Raw genomic sequence first — 20,932 nt, 5'->3', positions numbered from 1 at the left:
ACAAACTTCAGTAAAATGTAGTACTTTTGATATGTAAATAAGGAAATATGATGGTTTGTCTTGTTAAATTATTAACATCTTTAATTACCAGTGTATGGGATTCCATTTGGTTTTAAAGTTATAAAAAAATTGTACTAATGTTTTTATCAGTCATGTTCTAAAATTATTTGCATTGCTTTTTAAATTCAGTCTTGTTAATGTATTGCATCTGGAATGAGAATCTTTAGTGTTTTTCAGTATTTGTGGCTGGCTTTTTATTGTTTCATTAAATGTCTCCTTAACTGTCTTTCAGAATGGTGGAAATGAAACATGGATTTGAAAAGAAAGTTATGGTGGATGTAAATTACAAACAGGGGAGAGATGGCACTGTTCTTGATGTTATTGTTCAAGAGATATACCTTTGTGCAAGCATGGAGTTTCTCCTTACTGTAGCAGATATATTTCTAAAGGCTAATGCAGAAAGTGCTGCTGCGCAGAGAAATCTCAAACAGTCATTACCTGTAAAGGACCAAGGTATATACCAGTATACACCAGAAATAGTTTAAAATCTGCATTTGAATATCGGCTTAATTTTGGTATTGTAATACTTCGTAAAAGATACAGTACTTCCTTCATCCTCCTTCCTATGCTTATATGTATAGAACAGCTTGTAACCATTGATATTGCTTTCTTTGCATCATGGAAATAGATTCATGACCTTTAGTCTTTGTTTCCAAATGAAGTCTTGTCTTACTAGAGAAAGAAGATACCTAAAAATGTATGTTTAAAATAAAATGGGATTAATAATGGAGTATATATTGTGCTTACATGTGGAAATGGCCTGCCTGATATTGCTGCTTAGAAATGTTATTGCAGTTGTCCACTTATGTGCATTTCTTCCTGCATCAGCAAACAGACTTTTAGCTTGAATACCTGATAATAAAAATTGGTCCATTAGAGCATCAGAGCAGGAAATATTCTTTTTATGCTTCCAGGCCTCAGTTCTCATCAGGTATGCCAAAGCAAATCCCTGATCTTTTGGTGTTGTTTTCCTGTGCCCTAAGTATTGTAGTTGTGTCCCTGTCAGCCGGGCCTGTTGTGATTATTTGCTGATGATCAAAGTCTGAACAGATAAAGAAGTCTTATATGAAAGTATGTTTTTATTGCAAGTATTTATATTTTGCGTCAGTAATGCTGCATTATTGTCCTGTGGAAAAATGAGGGTTTGCTATTCCAGAGAGCAGAAAATGTGCCCAGCATTTTTGTAAAACTCTTACCACAGTTGACAGATATAGGTATTGAGTGAAGCTGATAGATTTGTTAATGTCAGAGATAGTAGCAGCGGTGATACTTGTCATTTCCATTCAACTGTAGTTACCCTCTCCATTTTCACAGAGAAGCTATGTGAGAGTCTTCTGTTGTACCCAAGAGTAATTAGATATTAAATGGTTTTGTGCCTGCAGTGAAGAGCCTAGAAATGTCAATTGCAGGGATCTACAGATTTGCTAACACTAGTCGTGCTAGATCTTAGCCCTAAATTGTCAGTGTCTCCATATAAGTTATAATAATTTTAAAAATATTGTAATTAATGTTATTAATGATAAAAATTAATTATATTAATAATTAAATCAACAAGAAAATAATTGAGATTTAATCTTTGAACAATTAAACTAATGTAATTTATATTTTTGAAGCATCTGTGCAGCCTGTATCTACGATGGAAATGAATATTGTTGTTAAAAATCCAGAGATTGTGTTTGTGGCTGATTTAACAAGAAGTGATGCTCCTGCATTGGTGGTTACAACACAGTGTGAGGTCTTCATTAAAAATAGTCCTGAAAGGTACAACATGACAGCTGCTGTTAGAGAAATACAGATGAAAGCATGTCCATTTCTTCCAGAAGAAAGGAAAGGGAACATTACTACGGTGAGTTTGCAACCATTCAGTGTATTTAAACGGTGCCAGGTAACTTAAAAGATGCCATGTAACTAAAATGCAGATAATTTCTGAAATGTTCGTCATTAAAATGTATGCTACAATATAGTAGTATAGATTTAGAGTATAAGTAAAATTTTGTGGCTAACATTTTGTTGATTTTATTCTCTTTTGTCTGATATGCCTAAAGCATCTACTTGATCTGTGGCATTGGGTTTTGCTTTGTATGACAAACTACAATGCAGAGCCCCAACAAGTATAATGTTAGTTATCTTTCATATCCCATGTAACCCCTATAAAAGAATTTTGTAAATGTATGCTATGTGAAATGCAATATAATACATTTGGAGTGCTATCAGTCTAAAACTTTGTATTAAATAGCTATGTAAGAGAGTAATAGTGTCACCAAAAATTAAAGGGAAATGCATATTGAGAAATCATTTACTTACTGTATGCTATTCATAAATTCCTTCATGTTAAGGTCTGTAGATCTGTTATAGTAAAGCTGCCTATTTATATTTGGCAACAGAATCAGACTTCTTAGTTACTGTCCATGTGAAAGTTGCATTGACTCCTGGAGCTGCTTACAGTTTTTCTGCCTCTACAGCAGACAGTTCCTCAGTTAACTGTGATGATATCATTGTGTCAGAGAAAAAATTCAAATTGGCTGCATATACAAGAGTTACCCATGTTCTCAGACCACGCATGAATTTTGAAGAGCAAAACATTTCAGCTCTCTTTTAATGCCTTCTTACTTATGGAGTGATGTAGGAAAGACCAAAGCTGTAAGCAGAAAGGACTGGGGCTTCCCTTTCATCTCAGTTTCAGGTAGAATCATAGCACCTCAGTGTACTCCTTGGGTTTACACAGTCTTTAATTCCACTCATTAAAAATATTTATCTAGTAATTTAGAAAGTGATGGGCTAGCATTGATAGCCATGATGCAAAATTGTTTGACTACTGGTTTTGTGGCTGGCAAATGTGGCATAAACATTATTTTTTTTGTAGAAAGCTATTGGGCACCAAGTTTTCCGTCTTACAGGAATATCCTTTAATGGAATCTCTTATCTCTTTTCCTGTAGAAACAGGGAAAAAGACCTGAATCTGACAGGATGCTTGTGCTATATAGGGAAAAAAAACTTGAGAGCTTGCTAGTTTCAGTGTTTAGAACAGTACCTTCCTTGAAAGATTCAGAAAGTTCTTTAGAAGAGTCAGAAAAACCATCACGAAAACCCACATGTTACCTGCAGGGAGGAGCATAACTGCTCCTTTTGAAAATGTGTGTAAGCAAACCTCTGAACCCAGGGTTTTCTGTAAACAGTCTTAGTCTGGGAAAGTGTACTGGTTTTAAAGCAGATCAGTGGGAGATCCCTAGTCAGAAATATGATTTAATAGGAAAATTAAAATAAATGCAATAATACAGAAACACTGACAGAGTCAGAATACAACCTGAAACTCTGTTAAGTCAGGGTGTTGGTGGCAATTTGATTAAATGGTGACTGCAGTCCTGTTGAAGTGTCAGATGTGGTTCTGTTGAAGCAGCGATCCTGTAGAAGGGTTTGATCTTCCTCTGAAGGTCCAATGGTGGCTATGGAGCTCTTGTCCTTTGGGTATCCAGTGGCCGTTTGTGGTGTTCAAACCTCAGATTATATCCAGGTAGGAATGCTTGGCTCCTCCCCCTGGGCAGAGCATCTCACAGTGGGATGATGTAATTTTATCAGTCATGCAGTGAGGCTTGATGGCCCATTAACAGAATGTATCTCCCCACTCCCCCACCCCAGAGGGAGTTGTCAGAGATGAGTCATGGAGGAGATAAGGAACACTGCCCCACCTGGTTTTAACGGCTTATGAAGATGGTAATAGAGTACATACTTTTGTGTACATCTTAAATTGTGTACCTTAGACAGAAAGTGATTGTGTTGGGTGGCTTAATCCTTTTGATGACAAAATCATTAGAACTGAAAGAGGCCTTCAAGATCATTTAATCAAACTGTCAACCCAGCGCTACCATAGTCAGCTCTAAACCATATCCCGAAGTGTCATATCCACATGCCAAATAGGGAAACTAACCTCCAGATTTAAAATGGCATACATTGATGAGGTTTTTTTGTATATTTCTGATGTGTGTTGGTCTGAAGAGAAATCTGTTGTTTTTTGTTCCTGGATGTAATACAGAGTAAGAAAGAAAAGGTGATTTGAGCAATAGGGTAAAAAATAATATTGTGGAAAAAAACTTCTGTTAGATCAAACTTATTTGGGAAGAGTGTGGTCAAACTGATTCAGGGTGTATCTATGCCTCCAGCATCTGATTAAGACATTGACAGAGATGTCATAAAATTTTGCTGCATCAATGTGGTTTTAAATAATAGTTTTTGAAAGACTGACGATCTCAGATGGGGATTTGAGTTGAAATTTTCCTGTCTGTACAGTGTCAGTATAGTCTAATCTGAGTCCTCTATTAATAACATTGCACTGGTTTTGTTTATGGCATAGCTCTGATTTGGTAAACTTTGGCAAGTGCAAATGTACAGGGACTGATTGCAAAACAAAGTTGGAACTGAGTGATTGTGATTCAAACGGTTATATTGTTATTCAGGAAAAATGTAACTGTTTCATGCTGTGTTGCAACTGAGAAACTGGTTTTCCTCAAAAATCAGAGGCATGATGGTGCAGTGTGTTGAAGGTATCTGCAGGCTTTACCATAAGAATGGAGTTACTGAAGTGTGATGTGTTTTACTGTAGTTGACTGTTTCAGTCTTTAGTGCTTGAGAATGGCTGAAGTGATGCTTCTGGATACTTGTTTTTTCTTTCAACATGTTACTGGTGTTCAGATTTCTCTTAATTTTGAAGAACCAAATATTGGTAAGTTTTCTTTCAGTAAAAAGAAAGAAAACCTTTTATTAATATAAAACTTTGTTTTTTATGTGTATTTTTTCAAAGTAAGTTTCTAAAAATATTTTTCTCTCTAAATGACATGTGTTTTTTACTTTGTTGTATAGGTATTGCAGCCTTGTGACTTCTTCTTTGAAATGAAACAGTCAGGTACTAATCCACAGACAGCTGATCTAACCATTAAATCTCTAACAATAGAAGTAAGTAGACTTGTATTATGTTTTGAGTTTTCTACTTCCCACTCAGCAGGCTGTGAAGTTGCTTCAGGAATGACTGAAATGGAGAATTGTTCCTGTTCTTCATTAGGTCATCTACCTGTTGAGCATGTCAAAGTGAATAAAATTGAAAATAAACAACTGTGTCAATATGCTTCAGTTTTGAATCTGTGTTTTATAAAATGCCTGATATGCAGAGATAAGTTTTGAAGTGTTCGGATAAATCATTGAGTGATATAGTTTAGAAAGCTTCCATCTGGAAATAAGGCAGGGATAGCAAATCTGAAAAGACTGAACTCTTGCTTGTGGAAGGGAAGTGTGTTTGAATGAGAGTCCTGTAGAAAATGGAAGTGGTTTTGTTATTGTAACATACTCATTATATTTTTGTGTCTGAGTCTGTTTCTGTATTAGATTCTCATTTCCAGTTATTCCAATTTCTTATTTGTAGGTTTCACCAATAATCATAAACACAGTAATTACTATTACATCAGCCCTTTATCAAACTACAGAAACAACGAAAGAAGAGATTAGTCAAATTCCTCCTGACTTGTGGAATAAGAAAGACATAAAAAATCTGAAAATGTGGTTTCTTGAAGAGACTAATGAAAATGAAGATAAAAATCCAAACACTGAACTGGTTCCCACAGGAGAGTCATTGAAAATTAATATAGAATCTGTTTTTATAACACTTGAAGCTGGGGTTGGGCACAGAACAGTACCAATGCTTTTAGCCAAGTCCTCATTTGTTGGAGAAGTCAAGAACTGGAGTACTCTAATCAACCTACATTCTCGTCTTGAGCTAGAGGTGAGGAATCTAACATAAAGAAACAGAAGTTTTCCTAGGATGCTGAACCTTATTGTCTAAATCTTATATATGTATTATTTAGACAAAAAAAACCAAAAATAACCCATATATATGGTGACTAAACTCCTGAAAATATGTGTTGTGGGAGCATGATGGGAATGAGGGGTTAAGATAGCTAAATTAAAATGAAAATCTAATGCATTAGATGTAATGTTAATTCATGGTGCAGTAATTGGTGTTATGCAGCCTTACATTTACACTTTTTTGCAAGTTCATAAAGACCTGTTGCATAATTCTTAAATGTTGGAATGGCAGCTGGCTAAAAGTGTCTAATAATCTTCAGTTAATGTTACTGTAGAATATATAATGTGTTGTTTCTATAAAACGCAGTTTTATTAATAAAACATTCAAACTGACTCATCTTTGGAAATTAGTGACAAAATTCAGTGATTGTGTAGGTAGATTCTTCTTTGTTTGTAGTGCTTTTGAATTCCAGTGCACCTACCATTTAAGCCAAAATTGTATTTTAAGTGGCACAATTTTTGCCATTTACTTGGAACCAGGATTTTGCAGTAGAAACTTAGCTGCCTCATTTATTTCTCTAATGCATTTGTTTCATCTTATGGTAGCAGCTGAAAGTGCAATCTGATTGTGAATCTTTTAGATTACCAAAATAATTTATATACTTGTAAATCAGAATTTTTTATTCAAGTTTTATGTAAATTCCTAACTGATTTCTGGATTTTGATAGGTACATTATTTTAATGAGATGTTTGGTGTGTGGGAACCTTTGCTTGAACCACTAGAAGTTGAGAAGACTGACTTATTCAAGCCGTGGACTCTTGAAATCAAGGTATAGTTTACAAAGCTGAGCTCAAATATTGCATTATGATACCTAAAAAAAACAACCCAAATGCTCTTCACCTTTCATTTCTGAGACTAATCTAACAATTTTGCTCATGCCTGTTGGTTAATGAGAGTTTTTTTCCAGATAGTAAATGAAACCACATCTTATACAAGGAAAGATTCCAGACACCCAGATCTGTTAAATATTGTCTTTCAAGTGGCAAAATTTTATTCTAGTTGCATGAGGTAATCATAACGACTTTATATAAGTTTGTCTATTAGGCCATGATGCTAATTAGGCTAATGATGCGTTCAGTGATTCTGGAAAGACAAGCCACTGCTCTTGTTCCATACCAGTAGTGTAGCAAAATTGTATTGGAAAAACTGATAGCTGTTGAATAGCACAAAGAGTACTGTGGGGGTAGCGTTCTAACCACTTAATTTTCATCTTTCATGGAAATAGTCTGATCCTGGTCTCAAACTAGATAAGGCTTTATCAAAGGATGGATGGGAGGTACCTTTTGTTTTTCCTCCTTCTGTCTTAACTATTTCATTTCATTGTTTCATGACTTTTTTCAAAACTGTTGAAGTATTTTTAACCTGAGGGTTTGGTCAGACCCTTTTCCTAGGACTGTCGTTTTCAGAAACTTTCTACAGTGATAGCCTCAGAAGGATAAATACTATGGATTGAGATACTGCTGTTAAGAAACTGCTATTAAAAATACCCCAACAATTTTCCAGAAAGGCACAAGAGATAATACAGGAGAGAGGTAGAAGATAGTGAGTCAGACCTCGTGTCCTTCTCATCCTGATATGAAATAAAAAATTTGGAAATACATAATTTCCAGAAGTGGTGAAGGCTAGGAAAACATATTCCATCAGGGTTTTTTATTTTTTTCTTTCAACCAAATGAAAACAAAATAGGTATTTGATTTGGAAATACAAAAAGACTAAATTTGGAGACTGTTTTAACAGTAGGAAGTCAATTATGTGTAACATTTTACACAGTGTTAATCATGAGGTTAAGATGAATGCTATCACACAATATTTCCTGGACATGTTAGTACTTAGTATGTATTTTCTTTACTTTGGAATAATCATAAATTTGGTTACTCTTACTTGTATTTCATTGACTTCTTGAATATATAATTTATCTCTTGTCTTATTCTCTCCCTCTTTGTTTTTTATTTGAGAATAAAAACATAACAAAAAGGAAAACTGTGGCAGGACATAGAGATGGGAAAGGGAGACATAGATAGTCTTGAGGTGAAACTTTCTTCTACAGAATAAGTGGTCAGATAGAATTCTTTAAATATCTCCTTTCAGATGAAGAAGGCTAAAAAAGCTCTGTTTGAATCAGATGATGAAGAAGAAGAGAACTACAAAGTTCCAGAATATAAAACAGTAATAAATGTTTCATCAAAAGACCAGCTCAACATTACACTGTCCAAGTTAGGACTGCAAATGTTGAGTAACTTGGGCACGGTAAGAAAGATTTCATAACTAAGTGGTGTTAGAATTGCTAGATTAATACATGCAGAGATCATCTTGGTGAAGTCTTACTTGGTATGTTTATGTTTTGTATTGATTCTTTGCTTTCTAGGCATTTGCTGAAGCAGCTAGTCAAACTTCAGACATCTTCAAAAAAGAACGAGCACCATTTGTAATAATAAATTCTTTAGGAGTTCCCATCACAGTCTCACCTAGTGATTCCTTTAGTGTCCTTAATGTTGAATTTGGATCAAAAATATTTCATTTAGAAGACAAAGAGAGTTTAAATATGGATTTTGTCAGAAGTAGAAATGAGAGTGACCAGTTCACAGCAATGACAACACTGAGCAGCAAGAGATTTTACATTCAGATCTGTAAGTACTAAAGTTCATACATCTTCTGTTTTTGTAAATATTTATCATCCTTAATACAGTGTCTTGTACAGGTCAATAAATTTTGGAGGACAACATAACATGGAAGGAGTATCTCTTTGAATTGTAGATGCATGGCATTATATGAAATTCTGCTTTAGCCTTTCCAGCTTAAAGTTATATATATCATACTTCTTAATTTTTGCAGCATAGTATTTCTGCTGTGATAAATTATTTATGTAATAATATTTATTGAGTCAGATATTTTTTGCATTTATATGTTATTGTAGGATTCAGCTGCTCAGAATAATTTTTGTTTTAAAATAGAGTTCTGTATATATGTGTGTTTACAGAAGTTACTCTTAAGAGGGGAGTTTCTTAAAAAGATTGTTTTAAATAATTTTAAGTAACCATAGCTAAAACTAAAATTAAAATTTAGCTATTTTTAATGGTGTGTTTGTTTAAAATTTAAATTGATTTATTGCATCAATTGGCAGTTTTTCAAACTTGACCATATGAATTGTTTTTACAATATACCTATACCTTGTTAAGAAGCTGTTACGTCTTGTAAACATTTCCTGTGAGGCATTAATTTTATTTGCAGTTGCAAAACCTACTTAAATATTTGAGTGATGGACTCATTGACTCTTTTCCTTGTGGCAAGAAAAGAATCTTTGCTGTTTCCTTAGTAACACTGCGAGAGCAGCATGTTAAGAGAGCTGGTTGTACTTTTTCATATGGCGGGTGGTTTTTTTATTATTAGATTGAATGACACAGAAAATTCTATTGAATGCACATCTTTGTCTTTCAACTCTTTCTTTATGCTCCTTTTGAACATTTCATGTCTCTCTGTGTAAATTCTAGGTCCGCATAATCATTCTGCTGTGGAAAAGATTCCGTTGACTAAAGTGGGTCGATGTATTTACAAAGTGAGACATGAGGAATCAGGTGTTGAAAGGTCCATCGTCAGTCAAATTGACACTGTTGAAGGAAGCAAGATAATAACTATACGTTCTCCTATTCAGGTCATTATATATCCATACATTTAATTTTTTAATGAAGGAAAATGATCCTGTAGTCTTTAAATAAACATGGAAAAGACATACTTTAAAACTTCCCTGAATGATCCATATAACTTTGCTTTGTGTTTGATTTTTCAAGAATAAAAACCATTTTCCAAATGACAGATGGGTTGGATGCAGCTGGATGTCAATCAGATTTTGGATTAGGATAATTAATTAGTAATGTTAACTAATCCTGCCTGTAATTTTGGTCATGAACTATTTGTTTTGTATGAAGTGATCAAACCTCTTAATCTTACCTTTGTTCCACAAATTATCCTTCAGTCAAGTTATTTCATTTTCTTCATCCTGTACCATTAGTATGTTATTTTCAGATTTAGTACTGTGTCAGTTGAAAAGTAAGACCTTTAAGTATATATGTCTTTTGATTGCATGGTATTTTTGGTAGACATATGGTTTATAGCTACAGTGATGAATTAGATATTACAGTTCTAACAGAGATAGTGTTCTTGTTACATTTTGGTTGCTTTTTTCACTCAAAGTGGTTTATGACTTGATTAATAACAAAATTTACTATTTTTTTCTAAATTATTTTTTTCTAGGAGCTAATTAATGCCATTAAATTAACTCTGAAATAAATAAAAAAAGAATGCTTGCAAGAAAGATAACTATGTGTCTTGGAATGGACATTAATGATTTAACCTGAAACTTTTGACTTCCCTTACACTTCCACTGTATGGATTTTTGAACCTTGTATCTATTATATTTTTAGGAGATCACTGTTTGGAATGTTACCATATAGTTGAGATTTACTTGTCTGTGGTTTTTCAAAGTCATGCATTTCTCCTTGAAAAGCTTTTTGTAGTTAGTATATTTATTTAATAAATAAAATATAGCATTAAACTGCACAACCAGGTCATTTAAAAAGATTTGCTGTTTTAGACACAGTTCTTGTGAAATACTGACCTTGAATGCTATATGGGAAAGATGGAAAACAAGACTTCTCAATTCTTGCTTTACTAAGCTGAAACACTTTGTCTTTACAGTTTTTCCTAATGTGTGTTGCTGGATTTTTATTTTACATAGATAAGGAATCACTTTTCAATCCCTTTAAATGTTTTTGAAGAAGGAAGATGTTTAGGGACTGCTTCACCAGCAAATGAATTCAACATACCCTTTTCTTCTTACAGGTACTTTATTGTGTTTTGCTCTTATTGTAGAATATGTCTATATACTTTTGATTATTGTATCCATACAATTATGCTAAAAAATTGTTTGCCCTTGCTACTTAATACTGAAATAATACTGTGCTGTCATTGGTAGGTAGGATCTTCTCAGGACATACAGTCTGAGTTAAACAGAGTGCTATTTCATTGTTGAATTGGAAGTATTTTGAAATCCATTTTTATGAATAAGTTAAATTAGCTCAGCTACTTTAAAAGTCTGAGCTCGGGAACTTTTGGAACACAGTGATTGCAATTCACATGGTACACTTCCTAGTGGGTGATGCTTCGTGAATTAATGCAGATTTTTTGTTTTTTTCTGAAAAGGCTTCTTTTGATTTTTTGATTCTGAAGTAAAATATTAAAAGCTCTACACCTAAACTCTACCAAAGATGTAAAAAAAAGACTCATCAACCTTAGAAAAACTTGGCATATAGCATAGCTATGTTATTATCACAGTCAAGCTAATAGCAAAACTGCAATGAGTTTGAATGTAATTTTACCTGAACTGTAACCAGGTTTTAGGTAGGTAGGTTTGCTTTGATGGATTTTTTTATGGCTGCAAAGACTTTTCACTTCTGTGAAAGTCTCCCAAACACTCTCCTCATTCTTTGTAGTGAAAGCTTTGTATCTCCTTCATTACTTGAATTACATTTTACGGTAGATTCGTTAATTCATTGATATTTCTAACCATCTGTATAAGATTTAGTGGTGTTCTAATTCCTTGCACAGATGAGTTGCACTAGGCAGTTAGAAAATGTGTTAAAGCAAAAAAAAATCTTTGTTCAGGAGCAGCTGTATTAAATTAAAGCCATGGGTGTAAATAATTCATGAATTAACTTGGTGCTTTATGTAACTGAAAAGAAGGGCATTTTCTATGCATTGGTTTTAGGAGTAAGTTGTTGATCCAGACCTTTAGCTTGGAACAGGAACAGAGCAGCACTTGTATGAAAATTCAGTAGTCTCTTCATAAGAATCTTCAATAACCCTTTCTTTGTAAGGGAAGCATGTGGAGGTATGGAACAAAAAAACCCAACTGTTAAAATAGTATGAAATTTTGGGATCCAGTCCATAATTTGATTCCTCCTCTAATCAAGATAGTGGCAGGCAATGAACTACTGCTAAAAATCTTCCTAAATACAAATAATATTAGAATGTCCCTGTTGCATAGGACTTTTTTATAATTGAAACATGCAGTCACATATTAAGTGTTTAAAAATGTTTTCATTTACAGATCCATGCTGAGTTTGCAACCACTAGCCAATGAAAACGGAGTGGGTGGAGAATATGATATGTGTGAAGGAATTACTTTTGATGAAATTATGAAAAATGTTGACAGTTTGTTACAAAGGAAATGCCAGTCTGTGAGGTCATCTAACCACTCACTTATCATCAATATTGTTCCTGTAAAAGATACATTGACAACTTCGTTAGGTGCAGAAGATGAATGGGATTTTCCATATGTTGTTCATTTATGGCCTTCTGTTCTTCTCCGCAATCTTCTTCCTTACCAAATAACTTACTCTGTAGAGGTAATTGTATAATGCTCGAATTTTAGTGATGTTTCCCACTTATAATATGAAAGCTGGTTGAAATGGAGACTGGAGCAAAGGGGTTCTGATGGAGTATTTGTGAAATAAGTTCACAGATCTTTTAAGTCTTACATAGTCTAATAAAGTCTGTATTTTCAGTATTGAAATATCACAGAATTTGAAATGTGGTGTCATTAAGCCATACTTTAGATATCTATGCAAAATAAAACTTAACACTGTACAAGTTGAGCCCTGTGAGAGTTGCTCAGTGTTCAAGTCACTCAGTTACTCCAATTCACTTCAGCCTAATTAAATAGTTCAACTTTTTCTGTGAAGACTGCCTCAGGTGGATCACTATATGTAAGCATTTTATGTGCAGTCACTGTTTCAGCAGTAGCATGCTTTTAACAAATTCTCACAGGCCTGCCTTTTAGCCAGGTTTTGGCTTGAATTGCAGCCTACTGCCACACTTCAAATTCTTTCCAGAGAAATGAAACAATTAGGTGCACCTTGACTCTTAATAGGCTTTCTTTCCAGTGCCAGAAGAGAGACAGTCTTGAGTAAAATACCTAAAATATGCAGTGTACACATTGATTCCTCAGCACTGTATGTTTCATTTTATGGATCTGGTATAATTGTGTCCCACTTCTTATTGATGTCACTTAGGATAATAGAAACACAGTTGGGAGACAGATTTTTTTTCAGATGGTCTTAATATTTAATATATGAACTCAAATAGAAGAATCTAATAGTAAAACTTCATCATAAATAAACTATTACTAGGACTGGAGACTGTAGCTTATACCAAATGTATGGAAGTAACAGGCTCTGTATGTCTTCTACAAACTTAAATTTACTGAAGAAAATATGTGTTAAGGAAATTTGTCATGTAAGAATATTTGTGTGTTTGAATTTGGTGACAGATGGACTTTTTGATGTTGAATGTTGAGGACCATGCATTAAGGTTCTCTTTGCAAAATATTGTTTTAAGGTAGATGTTTAGGAAAGTAGCATAGTTAAATAGCACAGAAGGTATTTTAAAATTAAGCCTAAATAGCTTGTATCTTAATTTTTGGAGCTAGCTGAAAAATAAAAGTTCATATGAATTTTGTGTGTGATTCATGTAAATGTATCCTGTTTGGTGTCTGCTTGTCTTTTTAAGGGAAATGGGAACAAATATGACACTCTACAAGAAGGATGTTCTGCCCAAATCCATAATGCAGTCTTGGACCAAACAAAACTAGATTTGCAGTTGCTTAACTATCTTGATCAAGACTGGAAAAGCGAGTACCATATAAAAAGCAATCTGCCTGATATCAGCTTCACAACATTTTACTGTGTCACAGAGCTGGATAAGACTGAGCTGGATATTGCTGTTCATACGACCTACACAACTGGGCAGATGATAATAGAAATTCACAGTCCCTACTGGATGGTGAATAAAACCGGTCGAATGTTACAATACAAAGCGGATGGTATTCACCGCAAGCATCCTCCAGATTACAAAAAGCCCCTCCTTTTTTCTTTCCAGCCTAAAAACTTCCTTCAAAATAACAAGGTATTGTATTTTGCAAACCTGACATCTCTGAACTCCTTTATGTTGTTGTATTAAAACATTTTTACACTTTAAAATGTGTTTACTCTATCCTGTGCTCTGTAAAGGGCGTGAAACCTCTAATATCTCTGTCTAAAACAGTGTTCTAAATAAGCGCGGAGTCAAATATGCTTGAGATAGGAAATTTACATTATCAGAGGTGTTAAGAAAGAGCTCCTCACTTTGAAAGAAGTTCCCTGAGAAGTTGTTCTCTAAAAAAACAAATTCCTTTTACATTTAAACTGCTCAATAAATATCCTTAGTCCAAATAAGACATAGAAATTCTGTATGAAATGTAACGCTGCAGTACTGGAGCAATGAATACTACTTGAAAAATTAATACTTGCAATGTGGGTTGATAGATTGGTTCTGGGTACATACAATGAATGCTAAGGTTAAATTCACCATTTGAGTTTCCTTGGTTTTTTAATGATGAATGTTACTGATGGATGAATGATATGAAAGAGATTACAAGAGTGCATTGATTTTCCTTTTAAATTTTAATTATGATGTTTTCTAAAGAATCCTTATCTGATTGCTTCCTCTGGAACGTCTTGTATTTACAATGCTTATTCCACATGGGTTATAACTAAGCATGGTAGAAAATACATTTTATGAGATTATACTGGCAGTTGTTATGTCTTGATATTTTTAATAGAAACACCAGTATTTCCATTTATCTTTATGCATACTTTATATATATAATTCTAAATTATGTCAGTGATTTGTAAATTGAAAATTAATTCAGGGTGCTTTTTAACAGGTGCAGCTTCGGGTAACTGACAGTGAACTGTCTGATCAGTTTTCACTGGACACTGTTGGAAGTCATGGTTCTGTGAAATGCAAGAGTCATAAAAAGGAATATCAAGTGAGTTAAATTTATCTTTCAAATTAATTATTTTCAGGAGATACAAAGGGGGTTTAAAAAGTGTACTTAAAATAATATTTTTCTGTTCACAGGTTGGTGTCACCATAAACAATAGCAGTTTCAATATTACTAGAATTGTAACCTTCACTCCATTTTTTATGATTTCAAATAGAAGTAAATACACTTTGGAAGTAGCTGAAGAGGGCAAGGAAAAGTGGATTCCCATTGTTTTGCAACAGGTAAACTTATAATGGAACCTATTCCAAGTTGTGTCACTAAGGGGAAAAAACTGGTTTGAACACTCTCTCATGGGAAACGTGGGCCGTATATAGTGTTCCATGACAATGACTGATTATACCATGCTTTTTCAATAAATGATCTGGTTCCTTTACCATTTCTTAGTGTTCCATTAGGACATGCTGTAAAGCTGGTTTACGTTGTAATTGGAATTTTTTATTCAGTCACCTTATATCATAAAAGTGTGAACCTCAGACCTCTACTATATTATATTATATTATATTATTATTGTATTATCTCTCTGCAGTGGCACTGGAGCATCTGTTCAGTTTAGCAGTGGTATGTGGTGAATATTTTGGTTGACCTGGTATGCGTGAACCCACTTTGGTATGGGGAGAAATTCCCTCATGTGATTCACTTCAGAGTGATCTAAATGGTTCTTTGGGAACTAGTCTCACTTCTGCTACTAAGTGCTCAATGCATACTTCCTAGAAAAAGATCCCTGGCCCTCAGGCCAAGTGGTGTGAAAATGGGTTTAGGCCTTTTGTCAGTGCTGCAGAGACTGTTGCAGACTGGGTGTGAATCTTGGCAGTTTGCACATCAGTATCACACAGTTATGTTTTTTATGTGTTTTGGGTCTTGGGACCATCATGCCTTCTTGCAGGACAGGTAGGAAAAGCAGCACTTGTTTGGGGTACTGTTGGAGGTTTCTTAAAGCTGCAAGTGATCTCTGAAGTGCCTTCTGAGAAGAGTGAAATCCTCCCCCATCCCGTTCCCCTTTCTGCTCCCCTTCCCTTTGACAAGAGCATTATCAAAACAGTTTAGCCTAAAAAAATAGTGTGGTTGAAGGTCCAGTTGATTTCCTTTAGAATCCTAGAAGTACAGGATTGTTAGGCATGGAAAAGATTTCTTAAAATAATGCATGAAGTCCACCCACAAACCTGGCACTACCATAAATAAATCACCACAAAAATAAATCCCCAAATGCCACATTCATAATTTTTTTGAACACTTCCAGTAGTGGTGATTAAATCACTTCCCTGGGCAGTCTATTCTAATGCCAGACTTCCCCTTTAGTGAAGAAATTTTTCCTCATAGCCACTTTAAATGTCCTCTGGTGTCATCTGAGGCTGCTTGGAGACCAGCTCCCACTTTGCCATATCCTCCTTCCAGGCAAGTTGTAGAGAGTGATAAGGTGGCCTCTGAGTCGTCTTTTCTCCAGACTGAACAATCCCAGTTCTCTCACCCACTCCTCCTAGGGCTTGTGCTCCAGACCTTTCAGCAGCTCCATTGCCATTCTTTGGACACACTCCAGCACCTCAATATCAGCATTGTAAATACTTCAAGTGGTTACTAAAAATGCTTGCAAACCAGATTGCAAAAGTTAAAAGAATGTGTTCAATGAGATTCCTAACCAGATCTTTCTGTTACTTTTTTGGTACTTTCAGTACATGTTCCTTAGCTGTGTATATTATCTTTAATGGTACAGTCATTACAGACTTGCCATTTAAATAGCATTATTTCAGTTACTGAAATGGATATTTTGTTCCATTGTGATTTTTGTTAAATGTGCATAAAGGTGTAGATCTTTAGATGTTGCAGTCACTTCAGCTTCCCATTATGCTTACAATTTTCAAAATAAGTTTTTTTGCTTTTACTCAACGACGGACTGTTTGACATGTGCCTGTCTGCCTGTTCTATTTCCTAATATTCTTATGTTCCTCTGAGTCAAGCTTTTTTGCTTGGCCGTACATAGTTTTTGAGTTCTTTACATGTATCAATAATCTTCCTCTAGTTTATTGATAAAGGTCTGAAATTACTCCATCACTGTAGTAGTGTATGTGTAGTAGTATGGGCAACTTCTTATCTAATTTCTTACTCTTAGGAAATATGGTCAGATGGTATTACTTCTTGTTTTGTGGTTTATATTTGATATATCTTTGCTAATAGAATAAGCTAAAATATTTACAAAAAGTTCTGAAATTTCTGCAAAAAACTACTCAAAGGTAGTAATTTTGGTAGTTGAAATACATGCTGCATATATCATGTGCAGGTTTCCCATGTTGGCTGTTTTATTTGTGTGCCTACAGGATTTTCTAGTTTGTCCCACAAATGTCAGTGTTTCTTAGGTGTTTCATATATTGATTAATCTTAGTCTTCTTTCAGTAATAAAGTATCCAGAGAAGACTTGTGGATCTTAGGATCATTCCTAAAAACTTGTAAAAGGTTAGATATGGCAGTTTACCAAATAGGGGAGTACAGGTCAACAGAAGAATCTGTATCCCCTTCTAAAGCCTGTTTTCTCATTGTGTCAATATTTTTCCCTTTGATAGGCAGTCTAATAAAAATCTATGCTGTGGCAGCTTGGTCTGCCAGGGTTGTTCTTTTGTAATTCAGTTGCCTGATCCAATATCCAAAATTTCATCTTCTAAACGTAGGTAGTATCAAGCGTATATTGATCTGTCTTTGGTCTATCTCTGTTCTTAATCCAGAACAATTTCCAGGAGCAAGTTTACATCTGATCCTGTTGCTGAGATAGATAGCTCTGCTATTCAGATAGTCTAGATTTTTTTAAATTAATGCCTGTAAATTTTTTTGATCATTTGTCACACTACTCTCTTACAGAGATCTATTAGGTAAGAGGTCTTCAAAAAATGAAACAGGTTGCCAAAATGTTAATGCATATTTTGGCTTGCTCCTTTCTGCCACTATTCTATTTTTTGTCATTTTAAGTTAAGCAGAGACTTTCCTGCTGATTCTTTTTAAATTCACTCTTCTTTCTTAGTGACTGATAACTTGTATTTTCAGGAAAGAAAGCAATTCTTATGTAGAACTAATCTTCTCTGAGACATCTTCTCTGTCCCATCTTTCCCTGTGGAAGGTAGTAAATATATCAGAGACCTTAATCACTATTTCTAGAAAAATCCATTGTTCTTCAAAGATTGCAATAAGTTTATTGGACAATGATTAGTGTGCAGTGGTTTGCTAAGGACAATCCTTTGAATTATATGTAGTGCAAGGCAGTTGATCAACAAATATCCTTAGAGAAAGAAGACAGTGCTGAAGACCCGTGCTAAATATAAATTAAAGATGCCACTGTGGAAGCAAAATTGTTGTATAAATATCACATCTGATGAAGCACTTAGCAAGTGTGTGGTAAAAGGCTTGAAAATGACATCATTATGTGACACAATCTCTGGCTAAAATCTACTACAAAAATTTTTCAGGTCCCTATAGTTGTTTCTGTACTGTCTTGTTTAGCCAATCTTTTTTACTTATTTGGTTTGGATTTTAAACTTCCATTTACTATTGACTGATTCTCCTTGAATTTCCTCTAGGCTCAATTAATTCCATGTTGAGACTTACATGCAGTGTTTTATTGTCCTTTACAGCACAATTTAAATTTCCTTTGTCTTTGGGATACATATTGATGTAAATTACGCCTTCAATCTTACTGTTTAACTATATTTTTTTCCTTTGTCTTCCTGCTTCCTGTGGTGTGAGAAACAATGGGAAAGGGAACTTAGTGGCATGGTAAGTTGGTGAACTAGTCTTTCACCACTGAAGAATTAATTTAGGATTCAGATGCAATTAAATATGAACATCTAATTCCTTAAACTATGTTAGAGAAAAATTGTTCTAGAATTTTGGATGCTGCATGTCAACAATTTGAAGCACAGGAAAGATGGTCTATCTAAGAAGACTTTGGCTGTTGCTAGCTGAGAGTTACTATTAGTCATAGCTTGTTCTTGTGGCAGGACTCAGAGACTTTTCATTAGTTACAATTAAAACTTTTGTCTTTGCTGTTTACTGGTTGTCTCTATTTAGCAAGTAAATTATTGAAGAGAGATTGCCTTTGGGATTTTTAAATCCATAATGGTTGTGATTTCAGCTGTGAATGTGAATAGCAGAAGATGCTCTCTGATTTAGCTGCCTGATGCTCTATACTGTGTGTTTTATACCCACATACATATGGGTACATGTACTTATAAATAGGTATGAAACATTCTCAAAAGGACTGCTAGTAGCTGATGTCCTGTGTACTCAAGTTACCCTGGGGTAACATTTATGCTAATACCCCATTTTGTCATTAATTTTCACTTTGAAATTGATTTGAAATTTATAACTTTTTTGGGGAAAGGTCTGCTAGTGGAAGAATGATCTAATTATTTTATACTCTGGATATTATGTACTTTATCAGTTTTAAATGTGCTTCTTTTTGTGAATATTAAGTCTTACTGTTTCCCCTTTAGCTCATTAACTCCTCACTTTCTTCACTTCACATAGTCAGAATTATTTCTTGACTTCCTTTCAGTTTACTGTATTCAGGTAAGTGATAACTTTCAGGTTTTTTAACAGGGTTTCTGATCATAATTGATACGCTTTTGGATAGACTTTATTAGATGAATTTTGGGCTAATGTGAATGGCCAAAAAGCCTGATTTGTATTCTCACTTAGAAATTTCTGATTTTTCTTTTCTAGTGCATTCCCTTTTGGCCTGAAAATGATGCCAACAAACTGCTTGTTAGAGTTGAAAATTCTCATCTCCCTCCAAAGAAGATAAATTTTGATCAGCAAGAAAACTGTCTTTTACTGCATTTGGACAATAAGGTAACATATTGCCTTCCATATTTACATGTTAGGTAAAACAGCGTAAATCACTTTTTCATATTCATTCTCAAAACTTTGTTTTCTCCTATCATCTATTGCAAAACCGTAGCTGAAGATTATGTTTATTCAAAAGCATTCTCATGCTCTCTCTTTTCTGTGTATACAAACAGATGTAAGTAAGTATTTTTTTCTCTGGGGAGCAGTTACACAGGAGCTAAAATACAGATTGTTTTGCAAGTATTCTTTGTGAGAAATATTAATATTAGTTCTAAAGTAACACTGAGTAACTTTGTCTTCACTAAATTTACTTGTATGTTGCAGATAGTCTCATCTAGAAGTAGTTTTTAAGTAGGTGATTAGTAGTATAATAATAGTAGTAGTATAATGTTCTTGAGGGCATGAATGTATGTGCTTGTAATAAGGAAGGTTACTCTACTACCAGTCTAGCTTTTCACGGTACAGAACTTCTCCATAGTTTTAGTTACAAATTGCAATATCTGCTACCTAGTATTTAGATCAAGGAAATATTTTGAAGGTATGGTAAAACAGCTAGTTTTACTATGTGATGGTTTTATCTCACAATGAGAGGAAAAGTTCTGCAAAATATTTAAATTACATTTGTTTTACTGTAAATCCATTCCACTGTTATTTACTTTATAATTTTTTACAACTGATAGCTTGGAGGAATTGCAGTGGATGTTAATTTGACTGAACATTCTACCGTGATTACCTTTTCTAATTACCATGATGGTGCAGCTCCATTTCTGTTGATAAACCATACCAAAGAAGAAATTATTGAGTATGGACAAAGGTATGTATGAAGAGGTTTAGTATGGATGTTTGCATGGAGACATGTGAACTGTAGTTTTGTATATTGTAAGCATGCATTTTCTAAAGAAGACTGTTTTGAGGAAATGGCTGTCAAATTTTGTCAGAGCACCCAAAAATCTCTTGCTTGGTAAATTGAAGACAATGAATTGTTAACAGTGTTATATGGTGCTAGGTAGTTTTACAAGTGAGCTGTTTTGTGGTGTCTTTTTGTATGAATTTTGTGGCCTCATGACATCTACATTCCTGGGTGGGGGAAAGGATGTGCTTTTCTGGAACCATGCAGGTGCTGACGGTGCAGAATAAGTAAAGAAAATGTAGCTGAAAGAATGAGATAGGGGATGAGGTAGTTGGTTGATCCAAGCCAGGACAAAACTAAGATAATTTAAACAAATATTAGTTTTCTGCAATGAGTGAATATTTATGTCTGCACCTGGACACAGTTACACTGTTCTCTACCTGTAATGTTTTTGGTAATGCAT

The 20,932-nt window shown here is 34.4% G+C and overlaps 1 protein-coding gene across 5 annotated transcripts in view; it reads left to right on the top strand.

The window, feature by feature from the left end:
- VPS13A (vacuolar protein sorting 13 homolog A) overlaps nucleotides 1-20,932 on the top strand; it is a 103,636-nt gene that overhangs the window by 52,679 nt on the left and 30,025 nt on the right. For 3 of the 5 annotated variants that reach the window (XM_039729561.1, XM_039729563.1, XM_039729565.1), the window contains exons 38-53: nucleotides 293-513; nucleotides 1,674-1,906; nucleotides 4,915-5,007; nucleotides 5,471-5,827; nucleotides 6,579-6,680; nucleotides 8,000-8,158; nucleotides 8,277-8,538; nucleotides 9,400-9,560; nucleotides 10,644-10,747; nucleotides 12,015-12,312; nucleotides 13,475-13,870; nucleotides 14,670-14,774; nucleotides 14,867-15,013; nucleotides 18,507-18,545; nucleotides 19,494-19,622; nucleotides 20,300-20,433. In XM_039729561.1, coding sequence (XP_039585495.1) covers nucleotides 293-513; nucleotides 1,674-1,906; nucleotides 4,915-5,007; nucleotides 5,471-5,827; nucleotides 6,579-6,680; nucleotides 8,000-8,158; nucleotides 8,277-8,538; nucleotides 9,400-9,560; nucleotides 10,644-10,747; nucleotides 12,015-12,312; nucleotides 13,475-13,870; nucleotides 14,670-14,774; nucleotides 14,867-15,013; nucleotides 18,507-18,545; nucleotides 19,494-19,622; nucleotides 20,300-20,433 — 2,940 coding nt within the window. The remainder of the gene's footprint in view (nucleotides 1-292; nucleotides 514-1,673; nucleotides 1,907-4,914; nucleotides 5,008-5,470; nucleotides 5,828-6,578; nucleotides 6,681-7,999; nucleotides 8,159-8,276; nucleotides 8,539-9,399; nucleotides 9,561-10,643; nucleotides 10,748-12,014; nucleotides 12,313-13,474; nucleotides 13,871-14,669; nucleotides 14,775-14,866; nucleotides 15,014-18,506; nucleotides 18,546-19,493; nucleotides 19,623-20,299; nucleotides 20,434-20,932) is intronic. The other 2 variants (XM_039729562.1, XM_039729564.1) reach the window with 1 other exon arrangement.

Source organism: Passer montanus, unplaced genomic scaffold, assembly GCF_014805655.1.
Source record: "Passer montanus isolate IOZ18808 unplaced genomic scaffold, ASM1480565v1 scaffold7, whole genome shotgun sequence".
Taxonomy (NCBI): Eukaryota; Metazoa; Chordata; class Aves; order Passeriformes; family Passeridae; genus Passer; species Passer montanus.
This window is presented reverse-complemented; position numbering and strand designations above follow the sequence as displayed.